The 23,404-nt window shown below is 37.0% G+C and overlaps 1 protein-coding gene across 38 annotated transcripts in view; it reads left to right on the plus strand.

Annotated features, from left to right (window-relative positions):
- The window catches only part of STAU2 (staufen double-stranded RNA binding protein 2), a 316,054-nt gene that overhangs the window by 172,848 nt on the left and 119,802 nt on the right, over positions 1-23,404 (plus strand). For 33 of the 38 annotated variants that reach the window (XM_021089210.1, XM_021089224.1, XM_021089204.1 and 30 more), the window contains one exon: positions 3,914-4,221. In XM_021089210.1, coding sequence (XP_020944869.1) covers positions 3,914-4,221 — 308 coding nt within the window. Of the gene's footprint in view, positions 1-3,913; positions 11,165-23,404 lie in introns of those variants that run through there. The other 5 variants (XM_021089229.1, XM_021089228.1, XM_021089225.1 and 2 more) reach the window with 2 other exon arrangements.

The following is a 23,404-nucleotide window of genomic DNA, read 5'->3' on the forward strand; positions in this document are numbered from 1 at the left end:
TATTGTTATTTAAAAAAAAAATCTTTGCCACTTATCTACACTAGCAGAGAGCAGTGGCAAAGACTTTTTTAATAATGTCTAATACCAAAATAGGAAAAAGAAACTTTCCTATGAATATAGAAGTGTGAAATTGGCACACCCATTGGAGTTGTGCCAACTTGGAGCAGTATGTTAGTGTCAAAAAGACTGAAATACATATTCTTTGAACTACTTCTAAGTTAAGGAAATCAATTTTTGTGTGAATAATTACAAAAAGCGTATATCACTGTATTGTTTTAATTGCAAATAAGAGAGAAATAAATTAGTGTCCAGAACTGTTTAAGGAACAATTCACATAATGAAATTTTAAGCTTTAAAATTATTAATGGAAGTATATTGTTTTATAAATGACAAAAGGATCATATTTCTGTTTTAAGTTATTTTTTTAAGTTAACAAGTGTATAGGAAAAAAGACTAAACACATATTTTTAAAGTAAAATGTTAAAAGTAGTTTCCTATGGCTAGTGAGATTTATTTGCATTTTTTCCAGTGCATATGTTTTTTAAAAAAATTTTGTTGAAATTTTTCCTGATTATAAAGCTAACACAAAGGCGTAAAGTAAATCTATAAAATAGGGTTGCTATATTATTTTAAGCTATATGAATTATTTTTAAAAAATTTTATAGTTGATTTATATGTTAATTTCTGCTGTACAGCAAAGTGATACATATATATTTTCGTATACATACACATATATTTGTATTCATGTTCTTTTCCATTATGTTTTGTCAAAGGATATTGAATATAGTTCCCTTGCTGTTTATCCATTCTATACATAATAGTTTACCTCTGCTAATCCCAACTCTCAGTCCTTCCTTCCCACTCCCATGGCAGTTACACGTCTCTTCTGTATATATCTGAGTCTGTTTTTGTTTGATAGATATGTTGATTTGTATATATTTTAGATTCTACAGATAATTGATATCATATGGTATTTGTCTTTCTCTTTCTGACTGACTTCACTTATAATCTCTGGCTCTATCCATGTTGCTGCAAATGACATTATTTTGTTCTTTTTATGACTGAGTGGTATTCCATTGTATCTATATACCACATCTTCTTTATCCATTTGTCTGCAGATGGACATTTAGGTTTTTTCCATATCTTGGCTGTTGTGACTAGTGCTGCGATGAACATAGGGGTGCATGTATCTTTTTGAATTACAGTTTTTGTCTGGGTATATGCCCAGGAGTGGGATTGTTGGGTCATATGGCAACTCTATCTTAATTTTTTGAGGAACTTCCATACTGTTTGCCATAGTGGTTGTGCTAGTTGAGATTCCCACTGACAGTGTAAGAGGGATCCCTTTTAAGTTATTTTTAAAAACCAACTCCTTTGTGTTTTAATGCCATCAGGATAAGCCCCAGGAGCTTGACCCCTCCTGCCTCCTCCTTCCCCTGCAGCACTTCCCACCGCCCTCTCTAGGCTCAGAGTAGTGTTGGGGGGGGTCTCTGCATTTGCCCCTGTCCCCATCTGCCTTTGGTTTTCTTACTCCTTGGCCCTGTTCGCCTCATCCCTTGAAATCTGCCATCAATACTATCTCCAGGAAGCCTATCCTGAGCAGCTAGCACTTTTTCTTCCCCATGTGCACTGCTCCCTAACCCATCTCTGCAGAGGCACCTACCACATTCTGTTATTCATCCCTTTCACCTTCCTCTTCCAAGAGGCTGAGGGTGCCTGGAGGTCTTGGTTAACACAGTGCCTAGAACCTACTAGCAGTAGGAGTATAACTAGTGTGTGTGAGGGGTGAGTGAATGAATGTGTGTGTGTGTGCATATGTGTGTGTGTAAGAGACTAAAGAACAGAAATAAAGATCCGATGGGGTTGGAGTTCCCATTGTGGCACAGTGGAAACAAATCTGACTAATAACCATGAGGACGCAGGTTTGATCCCTGGCCTCGCTCAGTGAGTTAAGGATCCCACGTTGCCATGAGCTGTGGTGTAGGTTGTAGATGCGGCTCAGATCCTGTGTTGCTGTGGCTGTGGTGTAGGACGGCAACTACAGTTCCAATTTGACCCCCAGCCTGGGAACTTCCATATTTTTCAGCTATGGCCCTAAAAAGGAAAAAAAAAAAAAAAAAGGAAAGAAAGATTTGATGGGTTCAAACAGGCCAGAATACTGGAAGAAGTGTGACTGTGTTTGCATGGCCGGAGCATGGGGTCTTCATGAAGATTATGGTCGAATAGAGAGGTAGGTAGGAAGCCAGTCACTAAGGGCTTCCCGTGCCATGCTGAGGAGTTGAGATTTTATCATGTAAGTGATGGGGAGCCAGTAAAGACCTTAAAGTAAGAGAGTGACTAGCCTGAGCATTTCCCAGAATATTAGGTGTTATTAATGTTATATGAACAGCCCGGGTACGAAATAAATTTAGGAAATCCTGGGTTGAACCAAGTTGGATAGATTTCTTTTCTTCTGGACGTCTCAGAGTCTTTACTTTGCTAATGTGCATTTTTAATCCTCCAAAAGGGATGTTTGTGTGTGATGTAATTTGAGTTATTTCCCTGATTTATTCATCACAGAACCCTTTTTTTGGAGACTATGCTATAGAACACATCTTGGGGAAGTGGACACAGGGGAGACCTGCAATGGTGAGGCGTCCCAGTGATTGTTGCACCAGTGCTGGGGAGAAACACAGAGGCCCAAAGCAGGAGGCTAATGGGAAAGGGAGAGGCAGGATCAAGGGAATTCACTCTTGTCTCTCAGAGCACATTCTTCAAAACTGGTGATTTGTCAGTAATTTTAAAAGATAAAATCATGGAGTTCCCGTCGTGGCGCAGTGGTTAATGAATCCGACTAGGAACCATGAGGTTGCGGGTTCGGTCCCTGCCCTTGCTCAGTGGGTTAACGATCCGGCGTTGCCGTGAGCTGTGGTGTAGGTCGCAGACGCGGCTCGGATCCCACGTTGCTGTGGCTCTGGCGTAGGCTGGTGTCAACAGCTCTGATTCAACCCCTAGCCTGGGAACCTCCATGTGCCGCAGGAGCGGCCCAACAAATGGCAGAAGACAAAAAAAAAAAAAAAAAGATAAAATCATGATGTGATCCAAGATATTAGAACAGGCCTTGTGAAATGTGGTCTGAAACACCTCTGAGACAAGTGGGACTCAAAGGAAAGTGCTTCTTTTATATGTTTATAACACCACCAACTGACGACACAGCCCCAGCTCCCACCTCCTGATGTCAGAACCAGGTGTGGCCCAGCCTGAGCTAATGCACTTGACAGTGAAGGGGCAGGTTCTTGAGTGGACATGGCGACTGAATGACTGTGGGTGAGACAAAGATGGTTGCCAGGAGGTAGATGGTGGTGTCATGATGAGATGAGCCAGATGGAAGACAGTCTGAGGAAGAAGATGCTCTCTCCCTTACTGAGGGACAGGTTGAGTTGGTAGTGAGACATCCTTGTGGAGAAGAGAACACCAGTAGGCCATTGGACTTAGGAGTTTATTCCTCAGATAATTTTGACTTGACCCAGCCTTTGTTTTACCTACCGTGTCTCAATTGCTGTATATATTAAGGATTCCATGTCCCTTTTATGAGATTACAAAACACCAAATTTCAAGGTGATGGCCTTGCACCCTCCTAATCTTAGCCACCATGGCGTGTTCCCCCACAGCTTCCCTACCCCACACGCCTTCCACTGAAGTCACTTCTGTGGATTTTTAAAAGTAATGATTTTAGGAATGTTGAAACATCATTCACCTCCGAGTAAGAGACTGCAGTTGCCTCTGCCAGTGCAGGGGGAAGATGCTTGCTTGACAGTGTTTCTCATTGCTTTGTTACTATACCAAGTGAAATCCTTGAGTTAATAATGCTGTAACATGTTTCTCTTTCAATTATTTTAAGTGTAATAACAATGTTCCTTTATTTTACTGACAGCTCCAAAAGGAATTCTTCATTTGTCTCCTGATGTTTATCAAGAGATGGAAGCCAGCCGCCACAAAGTAATCTCTGGCACTACTCTAGGCTATTTGTCACCCAAAGATATGAACCAGCCCTCAAGCTCTTTCTTCAGTGTATCTCCCACATCGAATAGTTCAGCTACCATTGCCAGGGAACTCCTTATGAATGGAACGTCTCCTACAGCTGAAGCCATAGGTTTAAAAGGAAGTTCTCCTACTCCCCCTTGTTCTCCAGTACAGCCTTCAAAACAACTGGAATATTTAGCAAGGATTCAAGGCTTTCAGGTATGAATTAAAAGCAAAAACAAAAACAAGAAAACAAAACAGTTCATTAGCCCCAGATCCTTCATCTCTATCCATCAGAAAGCTCATTCTTGCCTGCTAGTGCGACTTCTCTGCCACCTACATTGCAAATTATTAGGCACACAGAGGACAGAAAAACGAGCCATGTGCACGTGCCTCATTGAAATTTTTTTTCCATTCTCTCTAGTAAGTCTTTTGCTGCCTGGCTCTCCTCCATTTTCCTTCTCCTGCCTTTATAATTATTATTATTATTATTATTACTATTATTTTTAACATTTTTCATTCTCTGTTCTGTCTTCTGATTGGTCTTGATTGGGTCTATTCCCCCACTCTGTCTTCCCCAAACAAAAGTTCTGCCTTCATACTTTTGGTGTTAGTATTTAGCACTAAGTCCTCCCTCATTTTACAGGAAGCTTGAGTTTTTCTACTGATGTCTTTACTTTCATAACAGTTTTGAATTTGGCATTCTGTGGCTAGTATCGATTCAGGTATACCGTGAAGGTACAACATCCTAGAAGTCTGTTATCTTAGGAGTTAATCGAACATGGTGTTAGAACAATAATAAATGATCTGTAGTCGTTTGAGGCATAAAAACACGTGTCATTTCACGGGATCGTGTATGGAACCGACTAGGGTAGCACCTGCCTCCTGTGATACCCACACTTCTGTTTCACTGGGCATTGGAAGCCTAGCTTATGGTCCAGTTGTTGTGTAGGTGAATCGGGGGATGGAAACTTTTTTTCCCCTATTTAGTCATCATTCTCTTTTGAAAAACAAACAACAGTGCTTTAGGGTAGTGCTTTTAAAAGAATTGTTAACTCTAGGAAGAGGAAGTACCTGTGTTCTGACGTCTTAGTTGCCTTGAAAATCCTGTATGGAACTGTAACAGCTCCCATGACTGGATGAGCAGCAGCGGGCTTGTGTGTGGAAAGAACACCTGCCCCCTCAGATTCCGCTCTTTTCAGCCCCTTTCCATCGTAGTCTTATTCCTTAAGACCCAAAGCTGTAATTTCCTTTAGCAATGCCCTAGAAGATATGTATTGTGTAGAATGATCATGTATTTATAAAAAATTTTACAGATTTAGATATAAGAGAGAAGATCATGTGTTTTGGGGGTATTGTGCATGTTTTTTTGTTTCCCTTCACAGAAACTTGATTTTTTTCAAATCTATTGCGAGGTAGTCATAGTGTTTTTAATTAGACTATTAATATGAACTCTAAAACACTGTTACCAGTTATGGGCTCTGTCATCTGAGATTTTAAAGACTTAATTTGAAAATTAAACATTTAGAATTTGTTTTTGTTGTTTACCTTAAGAATAACAATAAACCACTGTTTAAAATAAAAGGACCTTGATTCATACAGTTAAAATACTGGGGAAAAACTAAGCAAATTTTAGTTCTATAACCTGAATAGGATGAACTAGAAATAAATTGTGATAAAAAAAATTCACTGTTTATTTGCAAATCTAGTTTAGAAATGTCTGAAAGTTACACTGCATTTACATTTTTACAGAAACAATGCACAGATTGCATTCAAGCTCTGAATTGATTTCTTGCTTAGAGATGTTGTTGTGGTAGATGTAATTTTGCTGCCAGAAGAAATACTTCAATTTTTAAATTTGTATTTATTTGTTAATTCTTGGCAATGACAACAACTATAATTCTAAAATATCTTTAGTCAGAATATAGAATCTGTTTCCCTATATTCGGGCTGACTACTCAGACCCTTTTTTTTTTTTTTTTTTTCCGAGCTTATGCTGAGATAATACAGTCTTATTTATAGATGAGTTAAACATTTCCAAATTGGTGTACTGTGATTTTTCCGTACTAATGAATATGAACAGATGGTTTTAAAACCTTACTGTGCTTCTTTGGTCAAATGAGCTTGGTGTTGATATGAACTATTGTGTCACTGACGGACTGCAGCCTGCAGCTGTGCGGTGAACAGAATCTGTGCGCAGTGGCTGCATGTCCCGTCCGGCGCCTAGTGCGTCCTCATAAACGTCACGGTAGCAGAGTCTTTGTGGTTAAGTTTTAAAAGGCGATTTCTTTATAGGTAACTTGCTCAGGTACGTTTACCTGGTAGAAAAACATGTAGATTGTTGCTTTTCCTTAAATGTTTTTAATTGAACTGTAGTTTAGAAATGGTAGGGCCAGCTTGTTACAGATTCCATGCTGTTGTGTTATTTTTATTTCTGGAATTTAAAAACAATAAATTCTGTGTTTCGAGGTTAGTACTTTTAAAATTTTGTTATTGTACACTGAATAGATATTACTGCTTATTGAATGTTGTATAAACTCTGGCCTTCTGTGCCCTTCTTGACATTTGATTTAAGCCTATCAGAGCCATTGTATGTGACAGCTATATTGTATTACAAAGTAAAAAAATATATTAGTGTACTGAAAACAAAGTCGTTTTAACTTTTAAATTTTTTCATTATCCACTCTTAATTGAAATTTATAAGTTACGGAAGCTTATTTGCTCACCAGAATGAGGTATTAAGCTCACATCCTTTTGCTTAAATCTACAGAGTAATTTAAATGATTATACAATTAAAGTTATTATTAATAAAGCTGACTTCGCAGGTCAGAATTTGACTGAACACTTGGACTTCTCAGTAATTCTTTTATCCTTGCCTGGGGTCACCTAAAGTTTTTATCACATTTTAGATGCAGACCTTTGGATTGCTGTCATAAACAAATATTTGTTTCTTTGAAGTTTCATTGAGTACAGTTTAATTATCCTCTTTTAAAACTGAATGTTCTTACTGATTTGTTATTTTTTAGAAAAAAATTTAATATCAGTAGTTCTGTGAAGTTCAGACTTTGTCCAGCCCAGTCAGTATGCTTCTATAACTTCTATCCATTTCATAAAAATTCATTTGAAATATAGTTATAATAGTGTTTGGGGCTCCTTGGTGCATATCTTGTTATCCTTTCATTATAATACCAAAATGTTTCAAAATCATTCAGCATTTTAAAGACAGTTATTATGGAGGAGGCATTTTTGAGATGCTGTGCATTTAGCTAAGGTAGAACTTTGTTTTGTAGTGTTATAATTTACTCTAAGTTTTTACATCTTTAATATGTTTTTTCATGGTAATTATATTAGAAATCTCTCTATATAATTAAGTATAAGCAGTGTCACTGTTTAAAAGAGTCATTAGAAAAGTGATTAGATTGAAAATTAAAATGAATTATTTTAGTAAATTGTCCTTTGTAGATGGATTTAATTTTAACTCTTTAGTGTATAACCCCCTTGTAATTATCATCCACTGAGCAGTGTTGTTTTCAAAACTTTCAGAGTAAAATATCATAAACTAGATTTGTTTTTCTCCCATGCAGAATGTAAAGAAGCACTTGGCATCTTAGTTAAACCATAATTAGTTTATTAAATAAAAATCAGTAAGTGTTTCCTAAGGGGACTTTTCATTATTGTGAGTTTTAGATATTGGTGCCATTTTTAACAAGATGAGAATGTCAGTAGAAGGCTTAAAAATACCTAATTAAGAACTTTCTTTTCAAATACAGTTCAAACCATACATTTCAACAAATATGTCTCCTTTTTTGACGTTTAATTTGATGATAACATTCTTCTTTTATGTTTATAGGCTTCTTTTAAGTATTTATTTTTGACATGTTTGACATACACAATTAACAGTATGACCTTAGTACAGATCACACTGAGATAGGACATAGGCGCTGGGGTTTGGCCAAATTGAGAACCAACCTTTTCCTTTCTCCTTTTTTCTTATTTCCTCTATACCTCACTTTTTGTAAACTATGTATTTATCATTAAAGTGGGTGTTTGCACTTTTTTTTTGAAGAGTGAGGAATCCATTTCTTTTCAAAGACCAAGTAAAATTTTATAAGTAAAATTTTGTAGACTTATAATAGGAAAATATGGAGAAAGAAATCATGCATATACATATACTCCTTCACTTGGAGGTATATTCTTTCTCTTTCCTAATTTGTCCTTGAAACATAACTTAGCATGTCACTTCTGCGCCCAAATTTTCATCTGTATTGTTACACGATGGTTGTATAAAGTGATGAGAAATTACTCAGTGTACAATGAACAAAACACATTTGTGGGTTTGGCATAGGGTCAAGAGATTCTGCTTTAATTTATAGTCACTTCTTAAAAATCCTTCTTGAGTCTAGCCTTCATTACTTTCCAAAGACCTTGGAGAAATTGGATGAATTCTCTTGAAGGTTTGGTCTTCTATAGTAACTGAAGACCTTAGGTTTGTTCTTCATATGGGCAGTCCACATTCATGCAAACTGACTTATTGATACACGTGGCCAAACCCTCAAGGGTCTGCAAAACTATATACCACATAACTGTACTTCATAAAAACCAGCAGAATTACAGTTTGAATCACTTTGCTAAAATTTCCAACTCTTTAGAGAAAAATATTACATTCAGAAGAAATAAATCCTGATGCATATAAAAACATACTGTGATGGGTAACACCAATGCAAATAAGAATCAAGCAGGCCTTGGTAAAACAGTCCATTATTATTGGATCAACTATTCCAGACTAAGTCACTCCACCCTAAATCACTGCATAATGTAATCAGAAGGACAAAGATACTCATTTTGAGCCTTGATACACCAGCACATACATAGGAAGACACACATTTCAAAGAAAGTGATATACAAACACGAAGGAGCTCTCCTAACACAGGGACTTTGATGTGGATCCGAAATGAGCTACTGCTTGTTGAAAAAAATATCTGCCATTTTGTGTCAGTCATCTCAAAGTAGAAGTATCTGTAGCCTTTTCTGTTTGAATCAGAAGGGATTTCAGGGAGTTCCCATCGTGACTCGGTGGTTAGCGAATCCGACTAGGAACCATGAAGTTGCGGTTCGATCCCTGCCCTTGCTCAGTGGGTTGAAGGATCCGGCGTTGCCGTGAGCTGTGGTGTAGGTTGCAGACGCGGCTCGGATCCTGCATTGCTGTGGCTCTGGCGTAGGCTGGCAGCTACAGCTCCGATTCAACCCCTAGCCTGGGAACCTCCATATGCCACGGGAGCTGCCCAAGAAATGGCAAAAAAAAAAGGGGGGGGGATTTCAACTCAACATGAGAATTCTATTTGGAATTATTCGAAAATCAGTAGTTAATTATCTCTTCGATCAATTTGAAGAGAGGGAAATTTTTTTTTCATTTTAAGGTGAATTTCATTTCCCTTTTCTAGAAAAGGTTGGCAGTGATGTGATTTTTACTTAGTAACATAACATTAACTGTAGTACCTTTCATGTCAGGTGGGGACCTGCATTCTTATATTCCTTCTAAGTCATGTTGAAATTATCTATTTCCCTCTCTCCAGCATTCAGCTACGGCTATTTTTTTTTTTTTTTTTTTTTTTTCCGCGAATGACAGTATCTAAGATAGCAGATGTATTGTTCTCTTCTCACCCCGGACAACTCTTGAGAAAGAGAACAACGTGCGGAATACTGCCTGTGAAGGATTTCTGCACACTGAAAAAAACTGCTTTAACATACCAGGGGCATTAGGAGATGTAAACGAAACTAACATTTATTGACTGTCTTGTTTTATATCAGATGGTGAAGGAGGCATTATGTATGTTATTTCATGATGTGGCAGAAGTGCCTGGTACATTTTGGCTTCTTGCTTATAAGTCCTTATTTTGTAAGCCTGATCCCTGAAGAAAGGACTAGGCTCCAGGGTCTTCTGGATGTTGTTTTGGTTTAGTCATAGGTTTCATTAATACATTTATTTATGCCTTCTGCTATGTATACAACAGAGTCTGAGTCATTTAAAAATTCTCTTTTGGGCTGGAAAGAACTTGAGATTTTATTCAAAGATATAATTTTATTATACGAATACAATTGATAGAATTCTAGTTCATTTTAAACCCTGACAGATTTTAGGTTCAGGAAGGTTCTGCCATCTTAACATGATACATCAAAAAGCAGATTTAACTGTCAGAGATAAGAGATATTTAAAGAACTTTTAAGACATTTTTATCTGTAGAATTGTCCTTTTTTTAAAGAAAAGTTCAGAATGAAGTCCTATAGTGGAACATTTGAGAAAACAAGAACAACTGTTGGGAAATGATACAAAGTTTACAGATTCAAAAACTCTTAATAAGAGAAAAATGTAGAAAGTCCATTAAGAATAGTTCTCAAGGAGTTCTCCTGTGGTGCAGTGGGTTAAGGATCCGGCATTGTCACTGCAGTGGCTCAGGTCACTGCTGTGGCATGGGTTCCATCTGTGGCTGGGGAACTTCCACATGTCATGGGCATGGCCAAAAACAAAAGAAAAAAAAAGAGTAGTTCTCAATAATTTCAGCATACATGTGCACAGTTGGATGGATATAAAGTTAATGTGGCTGTGGAATGTCATCTCATTGCATACTGGAATTGATTTAGCTAAACAACAGGAAATGGAACATTTGTTTGTTCACGCTGGGCAAATTCTTAATAAGTACCTGCACACCTTGGGAGCACACCAAGCAGTGGGCACAGGAAGAGTTACGGTCAAGTGGGGGACAGACAGACAGGAAAAGAAAACCACTGAACAGAAGCTTGGCCGCTACTACAGTTTAGTCTGGTCTCCAGGGATCTGTGTTTGAACATTACACATTTTGATAAAAAGTAATGAATTGTTTGTAGCATGCTGCACAAGTAATGTAGGGAATGCCTTTCCACGTAATAAGCATCACTGTAGTTATAATATGGTAAGTGAACCCTTGAGGTGTGGTTAGCCATGTCAAGAATCATGGATGGGGGACTTCTCTGGTGGCCTAGTGATTAGGACTTGGTGCTTTCACCACTGCTGTGGCCTGGGTTCGATTCTGGCCTGGAAACTGAAAAGTCAACATCAATCTGCTACATGCTGCAGGCAAAAAAAAAAAAAAAGAAAGAAAGAATCTTAGACTGGAATGAACAACTCTGACTGAAAGAATTAGGAAGAATTCATAGCAGAGAAGACATTTGCAATAAAATTTAAAGAGTACATAGAGTTTTAAGGTGACTAAAAAGAAAAGGAATTGCAAGCAGAAGCAGCTAAGTAGTAAAGACAGAAAAAAGGCCCAGTGTCTTAGAAAATGCTTAGAGCTCAAAGTGGAAGTGTTTCCCAAGGCTAAAAAGATGTGAGTATCTTGCTGGGAGTTTGAATTTATCTGTTAGGCAGAGACCACCAACTTGTTTTTTTTAAAGGGTGATGATGTTGGTTTTGTATTTTAGAAAGATAATTGCGTAAGCAGTGTGGAGGAGGAACTAGGCAAAAAAGAGACAAGATTGGTAGCACAAAGGGTGATTTTGCACAAATTCAGTAGAGAAATAACCTTAGTTCATCAATAGTAGAGATGAACTAAGGCAAAACTAATGATCCTAGAGTGGGGCCAAGGTGCAGGTGTCCACAGTACAGCTGAGAAAGTTAAATGATCTCCTGTACTACCTTCTCTGAGGATGCTTTCCCTGGCCTGATCAGAATGGAAGCTGGATTTAAATGCATTGAAGAGCAAATAGAGACTATTTGAGGATGAATTGATCATTCGTTTCAAGAATTTGAGGATGAAGTAAAGTAAGAAGGTAATATGAATGTGTCATGTTTCAGGAAAGGTTTTATTTTTAGAATGAGTGTGATGAATACACTTAGAGGAGTTGAATGAGTTCCATTTTTTTTTTTTCTTTTTATGGTTGCCCCCGTGGCATACAGAGCATCCCAGGCCAGGGGTCGTATTGGAGCTGCAGCTGAAGCCTACGCCACAGCCACGGTGACAATGGATCCAAGCCACGTCTGCAACCTACACCATAGCTTGTGGCAACACTGAACCCTTAACCCACTGAGTGAGGCCAGGGATCGAACCCAGAGATTACGTCGGATCCTTAACCCAGCTGAGCCACAGTGAAAACTCCCTAATGAGTTCCATTTTGATCATGGCAAATTTGAGTTGCCTATGGGACTTTCAGAGGCACTTTGTCCAAGAGACATTTCTGCATGGGTCTGTGATCAACAAGGGAGGATAAGACACAAAGATGGGAGAGTCATCAGTGTATAGATGGAATTGAAGACATAGAAGTAGTTAAGATTGATAGGGAAAGTGGACAAAGGCCTAGCAGAGATTCCCAATGAATACTAACAGTGTAAGGGATTCATTCATTCATTAACTAAAATGTGTAGAGCCAGGTGTACTTTTTGGGCACTGAGGATATAGCATAAATGACAGTCAAGGGAGTTCTGCCCTGGTGGAGCAGACATTAGGATGGGGTTGTGGGGGTGGGATGTGGAGTGTGGAGCGGGGAGAAGGAACAGGACAAGTGAAATGGCAAACAGTCACATCTGAACACATATGTTAGTCTTCGGCCATACCACCCTGAACGTACCTCATCTCATCTGAACACACGTTACATTCAAATGGTTAGTCTCCTAAGATAATCATTGCTTAGAAATTAATTGAGATTAATTATGATTATTTGTGAGAAGCATGACCAGTGACTTAGAGCCTCCAGCCATTGTATCAAAGATAACTACACTCTAAATGTCTTAATCAACCTTACTGAGGTATAATTTATATATGGTAAAACATACCCATTTTATTTAGTTTGATGAGTTTTGAAAAATGTCTACAAACTAGGTAACTACAACCACAATCAAGATAGGAGTATTTCTTTTAATGCAAAAAATTTCTTGGTACCTTTTCGCAGCCTGTTTTCTTCACCTCTCCCTGCCTCCAGGCAACCAGGATATCCTTTTTGTCACTAAAGATGAGTTTTGCCTAAAATTTCATAAGAATGGAAGCATGTAGTTTGCATAGTTTTGTTCCTAGCTTCATTCATTCACTGTAATATTTTTGAGATTTGTCTGTGTTGTATATTTCAGTAGTTTGTTCCTTTGTGTTGCTAAGTATAAATCCATTGTGTGGCTATATACCACAAATTGTTCATCAGTTTATCTATTGATAGACATTCGAGTTGTTTTCAAATTTTGGACTATTCTGAATAAAGATCTTTGTGAATATTCATGTTTAAGATTTTGTGCAGACATGTTTCCAGTTATCTTGGGATAACACCTTGGAGTAAAATTCCTGGGTCACATGGTAAGTGTACATATACAAATTTACAAGAACTATCAGATTCTTTTTCAGTGTGTTGTATCATATCCTACCAGCAGTGTTTGAAAATTCCATACATTGATATGATCAGTCTTATTCTATGAAAGAAACAGGGGTATCTCATTGATGTTTTAATTTGTATTTTACTGATGACCAATAATATGCACTCCTTTTTTGGTGCTTGTTGGCCAATTATATATTTTTGTGAAATGTCCACATCTTTTACTTAGTTTCTAGTTGCAGTTTTTGTTTTGTTTTTCTTTTTTGGCTGCACCCACGGGCATGTATGTAAGTTCTAGTGCCAGAGATCAACTCTGAGCTGCAGCTGCAGCCTACGCCACAGCTGCAGTAATGCCAGATCCTTGCCAGGTATTGAACCCATGCCACAGCAGAAACTACACCAGACCCTTAACCTGCTGTGCCACAGTGGGAACTCCTCTTGTTGAAGTTTTTAAAAATTATTGAGTCATCAGAGTTCCTTATGTATTCTGGACAAAGTGCTTTGTATTGCAAATGTTACCTCTCTGCCTGGGACTTGTCTTTTCATTATCTTAATGGCATCTTTTGAAAAGTGGAAAAAAAAGTTTCCAATTTTGATGAAGTTCAATTTTCCATTTTTTCCATAAATTGTGCCTTTTGGGGCCTAAGGGATCTTTGATTACCCCAAGGTTGCAAAGTTTTTCTCTCTTATTTTTTTTGTAGACATTTTATGGTTTATGCTTTTATGTTTAATGCTGAGATCCATTTAGTTTTTTGTGTATGGTATGGTTATGGGTTGAAGTCTAATTTTCCCATGGGATAACCAGTTGCTTCTGTACCATATATGGAATGTGTTGTTTTACTCTAGCTGCTATTAAGATACTCTGTTCATCTTTGGTTTCACCAATTTGCCTGTGGTATGTCTAGGATTGTTTTTCATCCTATTTGGGATTCATTTAGCTTAAACATTATTTAAGGTAATGTTTTTCATTAGTTTTGAAAAGTTTTTGGCCACTTTTTTTCAAAAAAAATTTTTTTTTGCCCTTTTCTCTTCTCTTTCCTTTGGGACGCCAGTTACATATTCTGTTGGGCCTTTTGGTACTGTCCTTCAGGTCCGAGACTCTGTTAATTTCCCTCTGTCTTTAGATTGTGTAACTTCCACGGATATATTTTCAAATTTACTGATTCTGTTCTCTGTCTTCTCCAATATGCTGTTGAGTCCATATAGTAAATTTTTCATTTCTGTTATTGTATTTTTTAAATCTATCCTTTCTGTTTGGTTCTTTTTTGGTTCTATTTCTTGGTTGTGATGCCATATCTGTATAGTTATGGAGAACACATTTCAAAAAACTATTTGAACATCTCTATACTAAATGTTTTGAAGCTTTGTCATCTAAATCCAACATCAGGACCCATTAAGAGCCAGTTTCTATTGACTACCTTATTTATGAATACAATTCATTCCCATTTCTGTGCATCTCTGTAATTTTTGCTGGATAAATGGACGTTGTGGATGATATGTTATTGCACCTCTGGATCATCTTTTGTTCTGTAGATTACTGTTTTTGTTTTTTGGTCTAGTACTCAGCTAGGTCGCATGGACTAAAACTGCACGCTTTTCCTCCCCCGTGGTGATATCCCTCAGCTGATAGATACTTCCACTGAGTTCTTTCAGCTTCCAGCTGCAGCCTTTCCTCTTGGAAAAGCTGTCTTCCTGTGCCTGCATAATTATTTGGGCCAAGTTTGTGCTCAGATTTTGGAGCCAGCCCTTTCCTAGCTTCCAGCATTCCCCCTGCCCCCGCCTAAATTTTCAGCTGATCTGCCTGCCAGCCCATGTCCTCTGATACTTCAGGCCAGTAAAGCTTTAGCTTTCTGTCACTTGAGATGTGTGCACTCGAGGGCCTACAATCAATGAAAAAGGGATCTGACTTTCAGATTTTAATGGATTTCTCACTGGTTTCTGCCTGCTTCTTCATCAGACCCTCAGGTGTTGTCCAGGGATTGGGGTAGAGTTTATATTTCAGATTTGGTGTCGCACCACTTCCATAGCTACCTCATTTCTAGGACTTCTTCCCTCAATGACCAGTTTATCTGCCACCCCTAAACTCTTCCCAGTGCTACCTTCAGCTCATAAGACTGCAATTTTCTACCAATAGAATTACAGGAAGTGAGGAATGCCCTCGGGCAAAAAAAAAAAAAAGCCATAAACTTATAATTCTTATTCCAGTCGTTTTAGTCTTTCAAGGGAAAACTCTGACCTGGTGTCTGCCTGCTTTTGATCCGAAATATTTTTCTTTAATTTTGTCTACCTTGTATATCGTTAACTGCTAGAGGATTCATCCTATGAACTCATTCTTCTGTTACCAGAAACAGGAACACAGCCAGTTGTTTTTACATGCCACTGAATAGACCCCTTAAATTAATTAATTACTAACTGGGAATCTTGATATCTGTCCTAAGAAAATAGTTAGTTTATTTATTTATTTATTTGTCTTTTTGCTTTTTCTAGGGCTGCTTCCCACAGCATATGGAGGTTCTCAGGATAGGGGTCTAATTGGAGCCATAGCTGCCAGCCTACGCCACAGCCACAGCAGTGCGGGATCCGAGCCACGTCTGTGACCTACACCACAGCTCACGGCAACGCCGGATCCTTAACCCACTGTGCAAGGCCAGGGCTCGAACCCGCAACCTCATGGTTCCTAGTCGGATTTGTTAACCACTGTGCCACGACGGGAACTCCAAGAAAATAGTTTAAAATATGGGAAAAGCTATAAGGATACTTCTCATTGGATTTAGGGCCCACTCTAAATCCAGGATGATCTCAACTTGGTTACAAGTGTAAATATCCTGTTCCATATAAGGTCACATTTAAAGTTACTTAGGAGTTCCCATCGTGGTGCAGTGGTTAACGAATCCAACTAGGAACCATGAGGTTGCGGGTTCAGTCCCTGGCCTCACTCAGTGGGTTAAGGATCCGACGTTGCCGTGAGCTGTGGTGTAGGTCGCAGACGCGGCTTGCATCCCGCATTGCTGTGGCCCTGGTGTAGGCCGGTGGCTACAGCTGCAATCCAACCCCTAGCCTGGGAGCCTCCATATGCCGTGGAAGCGGCCCTAGAAAAAGCAAAAAGACAAAAAAATAAAAATAAAAAAATAAAGTTACTTAAAGTTAGAACTTAGGACTTGGACATTTCTTGGGGGGCCACTATTGAACTCACTGCATATTTATTGCTTTCTTAAATTGTTATCTATTTTGCTTTCATCAAATTTGGGGCATTTTCCAAATTTTTCCCTTTCTGTCTCCTCTCTCTCCATTTGCATGCATTTTAAAAAGTGTTATCCCACAGAATCTTGAGGCTTTATTCATTAAAAATTTCTTTCTGAACTTTAGATTTTATCTGTTGATCTATAAGTTTTATGTCGTCTTCATCCAGTAATTTTAAAAAAAATTTTGGATAGTGTATTTTCATTTCTAAACTTTCCACATGGTTCTTTTTAATTTGTTTCTGCTGAGATTTCCTATTTATTTATTACAGATTTATTTTCCTTTACATCCTTGAGAGTAGTTATAATAGGTGCTTTAAACACCTTTTTGGTTCAACATCAAGTATATTGGATTTGGGTCTTTAGTAATTGCCTTCTCACTTGAGTATGAGTCACATTTTCCTCTTTATTGTAAGTCAGGTAACCTTGGGTTGTATCCTGAATATTAAAGATTTGTTACAGAGACTGAATTCTGTTACATTCTTCTGCATAGTTTTGAGTTATGTTTTCTGAGGCTCTTAACCTGGCTGGGGTCAAACTCTAAACTTTGTCTCATCTTGAACTTTGTCTTCTTTTGGCTTCTGGGATAACAGTCTCTCCGCTTTTCCATAACTTCTCTATCAAATGTTGCAAAGAAGAACCTAGCAGAATTTTCTTTTGTGTAGTTACTGTTCCCTGTTAGAAGAATTTCTGTGGAAACTTTTTGTATTAAAGTAAATAATGGGATGGGGGAGAGTTGAAGTAGTGACAGCAATACTTTCCTACAGTAAAAATATAAATAGCTTAAAAAAAAATCCATTGTAGGCAGTGTTGCTGCCAATTTGGATTTGCAGTTGAAGCAGTAGTTGTGCTTCCTCTTGCCTTTTGCAAATTAAATAGCATTTATTGATATGTCTTGGTTCAAGTTCTTAATCCCCATTGGTAGGCTTCACAGGCATAAGCCTATATAATAATTTTTTTATCTCTAAAACTCTATCTTAAAGAGGAATCTTTAACTTCTCTTTTTCATGTTGCTTTGGATATTGTAATTTTCTAGGCTTTTATGCTTGCCAGAATTTTTCTGCAACTCTTTCCTATTATCAACGATAGAAAGTACCACATTGCTAGTGACCTAATTTTTCTAATTAAGAGAAAATTGTCTCCATTGATACCCATCTATTGTTTGAAGATTCTTTTAGTAAAAAATTTTGATGTGCATAGAAAGTTTTATCTATTATCTCCTCTAATAGAATCTTGGCTTCTTTCAAGTCTCCTTTATTCTGAAGCACTAAAGGTTTTTTCCCTTTTGTAGCTATCCTTTAAAAATAATTTTAGACTTAAAGCAGAAATACACTACAGAGTTTGATGTTAATAGTTATATAACCATAGCATAATTGTCAGTACTAGGAAATTAATGATGACATTATACTAATCTACAGATCTTATTCAGTTTTGTCAGTCCTCCTATTAAAGTCTTTTTCCTGGTCCAGGAATCCAGGATCCAGTCCAGGATCTCACACTGCATTTAGTTGTGATGCCTCATAAGTCTCTTTCAATCATAACCCATTCTTTAGTCTTTCATGATCTTGACACTTTTGGATAATATTGGTTACTTATTTTGTAGAATGTTCTTACATTTGGGTTTTTCTGATATTTTCTCATTATTTGATTGAGGTTGTGCATTTTTGTAAGAATATTGCAGCTGTGATATGCCCTTCTTAGTGCCTTAAATGCTACTCTGTTTATAATTGTCTTAAATATTCCCTCTACCTATGTGAGAACCACATCAGACAGTGTTGTAATTTTTGCTTCAAATGTCACACATAATTTAGAGAATTCAAGAAGGGAAGGAACGTCTATTTATTGTATTTACCAACATTTTTACTCCTTTCTGTTTTCTTCCTTCCTTCCTAGTGGAGTTCCAGGATTCTTGCTTTTTTCATTTCCCTCTGTTTCAAGAACTTACTTTAGCCATTCTTTTAGGGTAGGTATGCTGGCAGCATATTAGCAGTTTTCCATTCATGTGAGAGTGTTTTGGGTTCCCCTTCATTTTTTAAGGATATATTTGCTGGGATATAAAATTTTTGGCTGAAAATTTTTTAGTGCTTGAAAAACATTATTCCAATTCCTTCTGACATCCATGATTTCTGTTGAGAAACTGCTGTCAAATTGTTTTACCTGTATAAGTCAAGAGTTGTTTCTTTCTCACTGGTTCTAGGATAAGCAGTTTAACTATTAGAAGTTTGATTATGATGTGTCTTGGCATGGATTTCTCTGTGTTTATCACATTTGGAGTCTGAGCAACTTCTTGAACCTGTGCTTTTATTGTATCTTTTGTCAAAAATTGGTAAATTTTCAGCCATTTTTTTTTCAAATTCATTTTTAGCCCCAATCACTATTTGTTCTCTCTGGGATTCTGATGATGTAAATATTACATCTTTTGTTATGGCCTCATAAGTTTTTGACACTGTTCATTTTCCCTCAGTCTGCTTTCTCTCTGTTGTCCAGATTGGGGAATTTCTATTTATCTATCTTCAAGTTCACTGACTCTTTCCTCTCTTCTCTCCATTGTATTGCTAAGCCCATCCTTTGTGGTTTTTCATTTTGATTTTTCTATTTTCAGGTTCTAAATCTTCTATTTTGTTCTTTTTATATCTTCTGTTTCTTTGGAGAAGTTTTGTTTTTGTTTTTTTCATTTGTTTCAGGTGTGGGTGTAATTCTTTTTTTTTTTTTCATTTGTTTCAGGAGTGTGTAATTCTTTTTGAAGCATTTTTATGATGGCTAATATCTGTGTTATGAAGTCGAATATCTATGTTATCTTGTTGTTGGATCTCATGATTGTCTTTTCTCATTCGAGTTAAGATTATCCTGTTTCTTAATATCATGGATGATTTTCTCTTGAATCCTGGATATTAGGAGTCTAATAAGTCTTATTTAAATCTTCTGTTTCAGTAAGCCTTCTCTGGCAGTGTGCCATCTAGGGTATAGGAATGCTGCCTTTTTACTACCAGATATGGGTAGAAGTTCACATTCCCCACTTAGCCTCTGCTAACAACCTGTTATTGCTGAATGGTAGTGAAAGCCCTGACCCTCCATTCTGTCCCAGGATGCTAATTATTCTAGTACCTAGTTCAGGATAAATGAAAAAAAAAAAAAAAGGAAAATCCAGGAATTCACCACTGTGTTGTTTCTTGGGTCTTAAAATTCCTACCTGGTCTTTGTCTTTCTCTCTACCTTTCTGAGTCCTGTTATGTTTATTTTATGGATATATTTTATGTACTTAGCAGAAAGAATAGGGAAAAAAATCTATTGTGTCTTGACTGAAAACGAAGTCCTAAATGGTTTTTTCATCATGAATGTAATTATATTTTAAATACAGTATTAGTATGTTTTTAAAATCTGTAATTCCTGAGTAGAAAGAAAATATTCTAATACTTTTGTTTAAAAATGCATTATGGTGAGTTCCCATTGTGGCTCAGTGGAAACAAACCCGACTAGTAACCATGAGGATGTGGGTTTGACACCCAGCCTCTCTCAGTGGTTAAGGATCTAGCATTGCTATGAGCTGTGGTATAAGTTGCAGACACGTTTTGGATCCCACGTTGCCATGGCTGTGGTGTAGGTGGGCAGCTGTAGCTCCAATTAGACTCCTAGCCTGGGAACTTCCGTATGCACAGTTATGGCCCTAAAAAGAAAAAAAAAATGCGCTGTGAATTAAACCAGTATATAATAAAAAGATTTGTTTGGTCTTGTGTTTGATACCCAGTTTTTAAGTGATAGTCAATACAGCAAAATTCTAATATGTGAAAACTGGTAGAATTGGTTGGCCCTCTTGAGAGAAGATTTTGTATTAATTTGACTTTGGTGGTATACTGATTGCCTATATAGCTGTAATTTTCCTTTGACCTTGGAAAGTTTTCCTTGTTAAAAAGTTATTTCTTTGCAAAGCCTGTGGATTTTAAGGAAGCCTGTTTTTACACATATAAGTGGATATATGTGAGTATATCAAAACATGAGTACAGACTACAAAAGGGAAGCTTCTTTCCAGTAGATGTGTCATTGACTATTAAAAATCATTTAGTGTTTTTTTTTATGGAAATGTAGAACCAAAATAACTATATATATGTGTGTATCATGTAATTTACATGTTAACTAACTGCTTTAGACCTGAACTAGCAGAGTCAATGGCAACAGAAGCAACAAACAAAAATTTAGGAATTTTCTCATGTACAAACTCATTATTTAAAGTTGGGATGCAGTTTATCGCCCTTATCAATATTAACAGCACTATCTGTTGCATTTTTTAGAGAGTTTTCATCTGTGGTTTATATGAGAAATAAATTTGTACATCACTGCTAGATTTTATACACCAGATATAGGCATATAATTTTCAAAGCTTTTTCCCAAGCATAGAATTTCTGAAAGAGAGAAAAGATAATTACAAGTTGAGCTTTAGTCTGTATAATGTGATTTCATTTATTCACTTATCCCTTTAGAGGCATTAATGTGACAAGTATATTGCACATAGAGGGAAACAGATTACTCATACAGCTAAAACACTGTACATGACTGAGCACGTTAAATATATGTTTACATTTTAGTTACAAAGGACTTGACTTTGGTTATGAAAAGGATTGGGGAAAGAAGCTTTGGAGAAAGTCAGTGACAGACACAACCCTAATGTAATATTATTCTTCATAATTATATATCTTATCATATCTTTTACTCTACTACATTATTACGGGATGTGTTTTTCTTATTATTAGAATTAATATTTATTTTAATGCAACTATGAGCCATGCATTATTCTAAGTGCTTTTCATGGAGAAACTTCCTTTATTTATTACTTATAAATCAATGTATTAGTTATAAATAAATGTCCCGTAGATTTGTATTGCCATAGTTGACCCAAATAAGATGATTTACAGTCCTCTAGTTACCAAAAAAAGTAGTTAAGAAATGTTTAATACCAATTTACTTATTAGAGAAGTATTTATCAAGCAGTATTGTTTTGTGCTTTGCCAAGAATATGCTAATCTGCATGTTAATAAAGATTTAGGTCTTTTGTTCAGCTCGTGTACGGACTCTGCAAGAATCAAGCATGTTTTGAGTATCTTAAGATATAGTACCAAACTGTCGCCCTTTAGCAGCCTGCTGTCTTTACCCCTACTCGCAGGGCTTCTATGCAATAGCTACTCTGTGATCCCTGCCTGCTGCTGTGGAGTAAAACTATTATTGTGAACCTGAGTTGTGCTAATCAAACATTGACACAGTGATTGTGTTACGAGCCTATGTGCATGTACAGGCCTTTCTCTTTCCTTAATGATCTAATGAGCAGCTTTCTTTCAACATGGGTCTTTTTCACACCCTCTTCATTTCTGTCCCTCAGGGGGTGACTGTTAAAAACATCTGACAGTCAGTTTACCAGTTCCCTTCTGAGATTAGTAAAATATTTAGTAGTCCTACTACATCAGGGAATTTCTCACCCTGGGCAGGAAACAATTTGATTCAACTTTTTTTGAAGTAGGGGGTAGGGAATTTAAATTTGCATTGGAATGGCCCCTTGTGTTTTCAGATGGGTATGAAAAAACTCACATACCTAGCTTTTTATGTAAATTGTTTTAGAGCTTATAGTATTTTTCTTTATTTCTTAAGTCGTCTGAATAGTTGAAGTGATTTGGGCCTCTCCCTTCAAGAAGAAGAAATCACTAGGCTGGCAAAATCATTATCAGAGTGAATAGTTATAGCATCTCATCTGGGTTTATGCAATTACAAATCAAACTGGGAGGCTTATTTAAAAATAAAAATTATTATAGATTTGCAAATTTCAAAGGAAGCCGCATTATTTAATTTACATATATTGAGATTTCTGACTCATCTTTTATTGGAACAGTTTTTGTAAGTCCATGAGAAAGAAACAAAATGTCAATTTGCTGTCGTTGATGGTATTATAAATCCAGAACAAGCACTCCGACAGTATAAAAATCAAGATTTGTTGCTTACATTTTTAGAGTATGAAAGATAGCAAAATGATATGATTCATAAATAATACATCTTAAACATAGGAGATGTTTTTGTGATCTTCTAAAATTACTCATTTTTCTTTAATCAAAATCAAGGTCCATGACATTGTATATTGGCATTTTTAGGGCCACATTTGTAGAAACACTGCTTTCTTATAGCAGAAATATTTCACACATCAATCCTGAAGATCTGTGCATTACACAATGTAGTGGAATTTTATTACCCTAATTGTTTCAGCCTAGAATTGTAAGATTCCTGGCTTCTGAATCATAGGAAGCTTTTTTTAGATTTAGAAGGATGAATTTTAAAATGTCATCACACATTTTTCTTTTGAAATTCACAATTTATGAACTCTCATGTTCTAATGTCCAAGAAGAAAATAAAACTCAAGAGGCACATTAAACTTGTTTTCATGAGTGATTGATTGAGTGTGTAAAGTATGATCTTTCTTAAGGTCTTTTACCTGTATATTACTACTTTTTGTTTAATTTGCAATTGTGTCCTCAAACAATAGTTTCCCGTATTTTTTACATATATTTTCTGTTCTAGCGGCAGGCTCAGTATGAGGGGGTATAAATATGGGATGATTTTATTTCCCCAGTTACCACTTTCCTCCTTGCTCTGTCAGGTCTCTCATTCATGTTTCTTTATATCTTTGGAAAATCCCATAGTTTTCTGGTTACCCTTAGTGTTAAGAAATCTAGTCCAGGAGTTCCCGTCGTGGCGCAGTGGTTAACGAATCCGACTAGGAACAGTGAGGTTGAGGGTTCGATCCCTGCCCTTGTTCAGCGGGTTAACGATCCGGCGTTGCCGTGAACTGTGGTGTAGGTTGC

Source organism: Sus scrofa, chromosome 4, assembly GCF_000003025.6.
Source record: "Sus scrofa isolate TJ Tabasco breed Duroc chromosome 4, Sscrofa11.1, whole genome shotgun sequence".
In the NCBI taxonomy this organism is placed as follows: Eukaryota; Metazoa; Chordata; class Mammalia; order Artiodactyla; family Suidae; genus Sus; species Sus scrofa.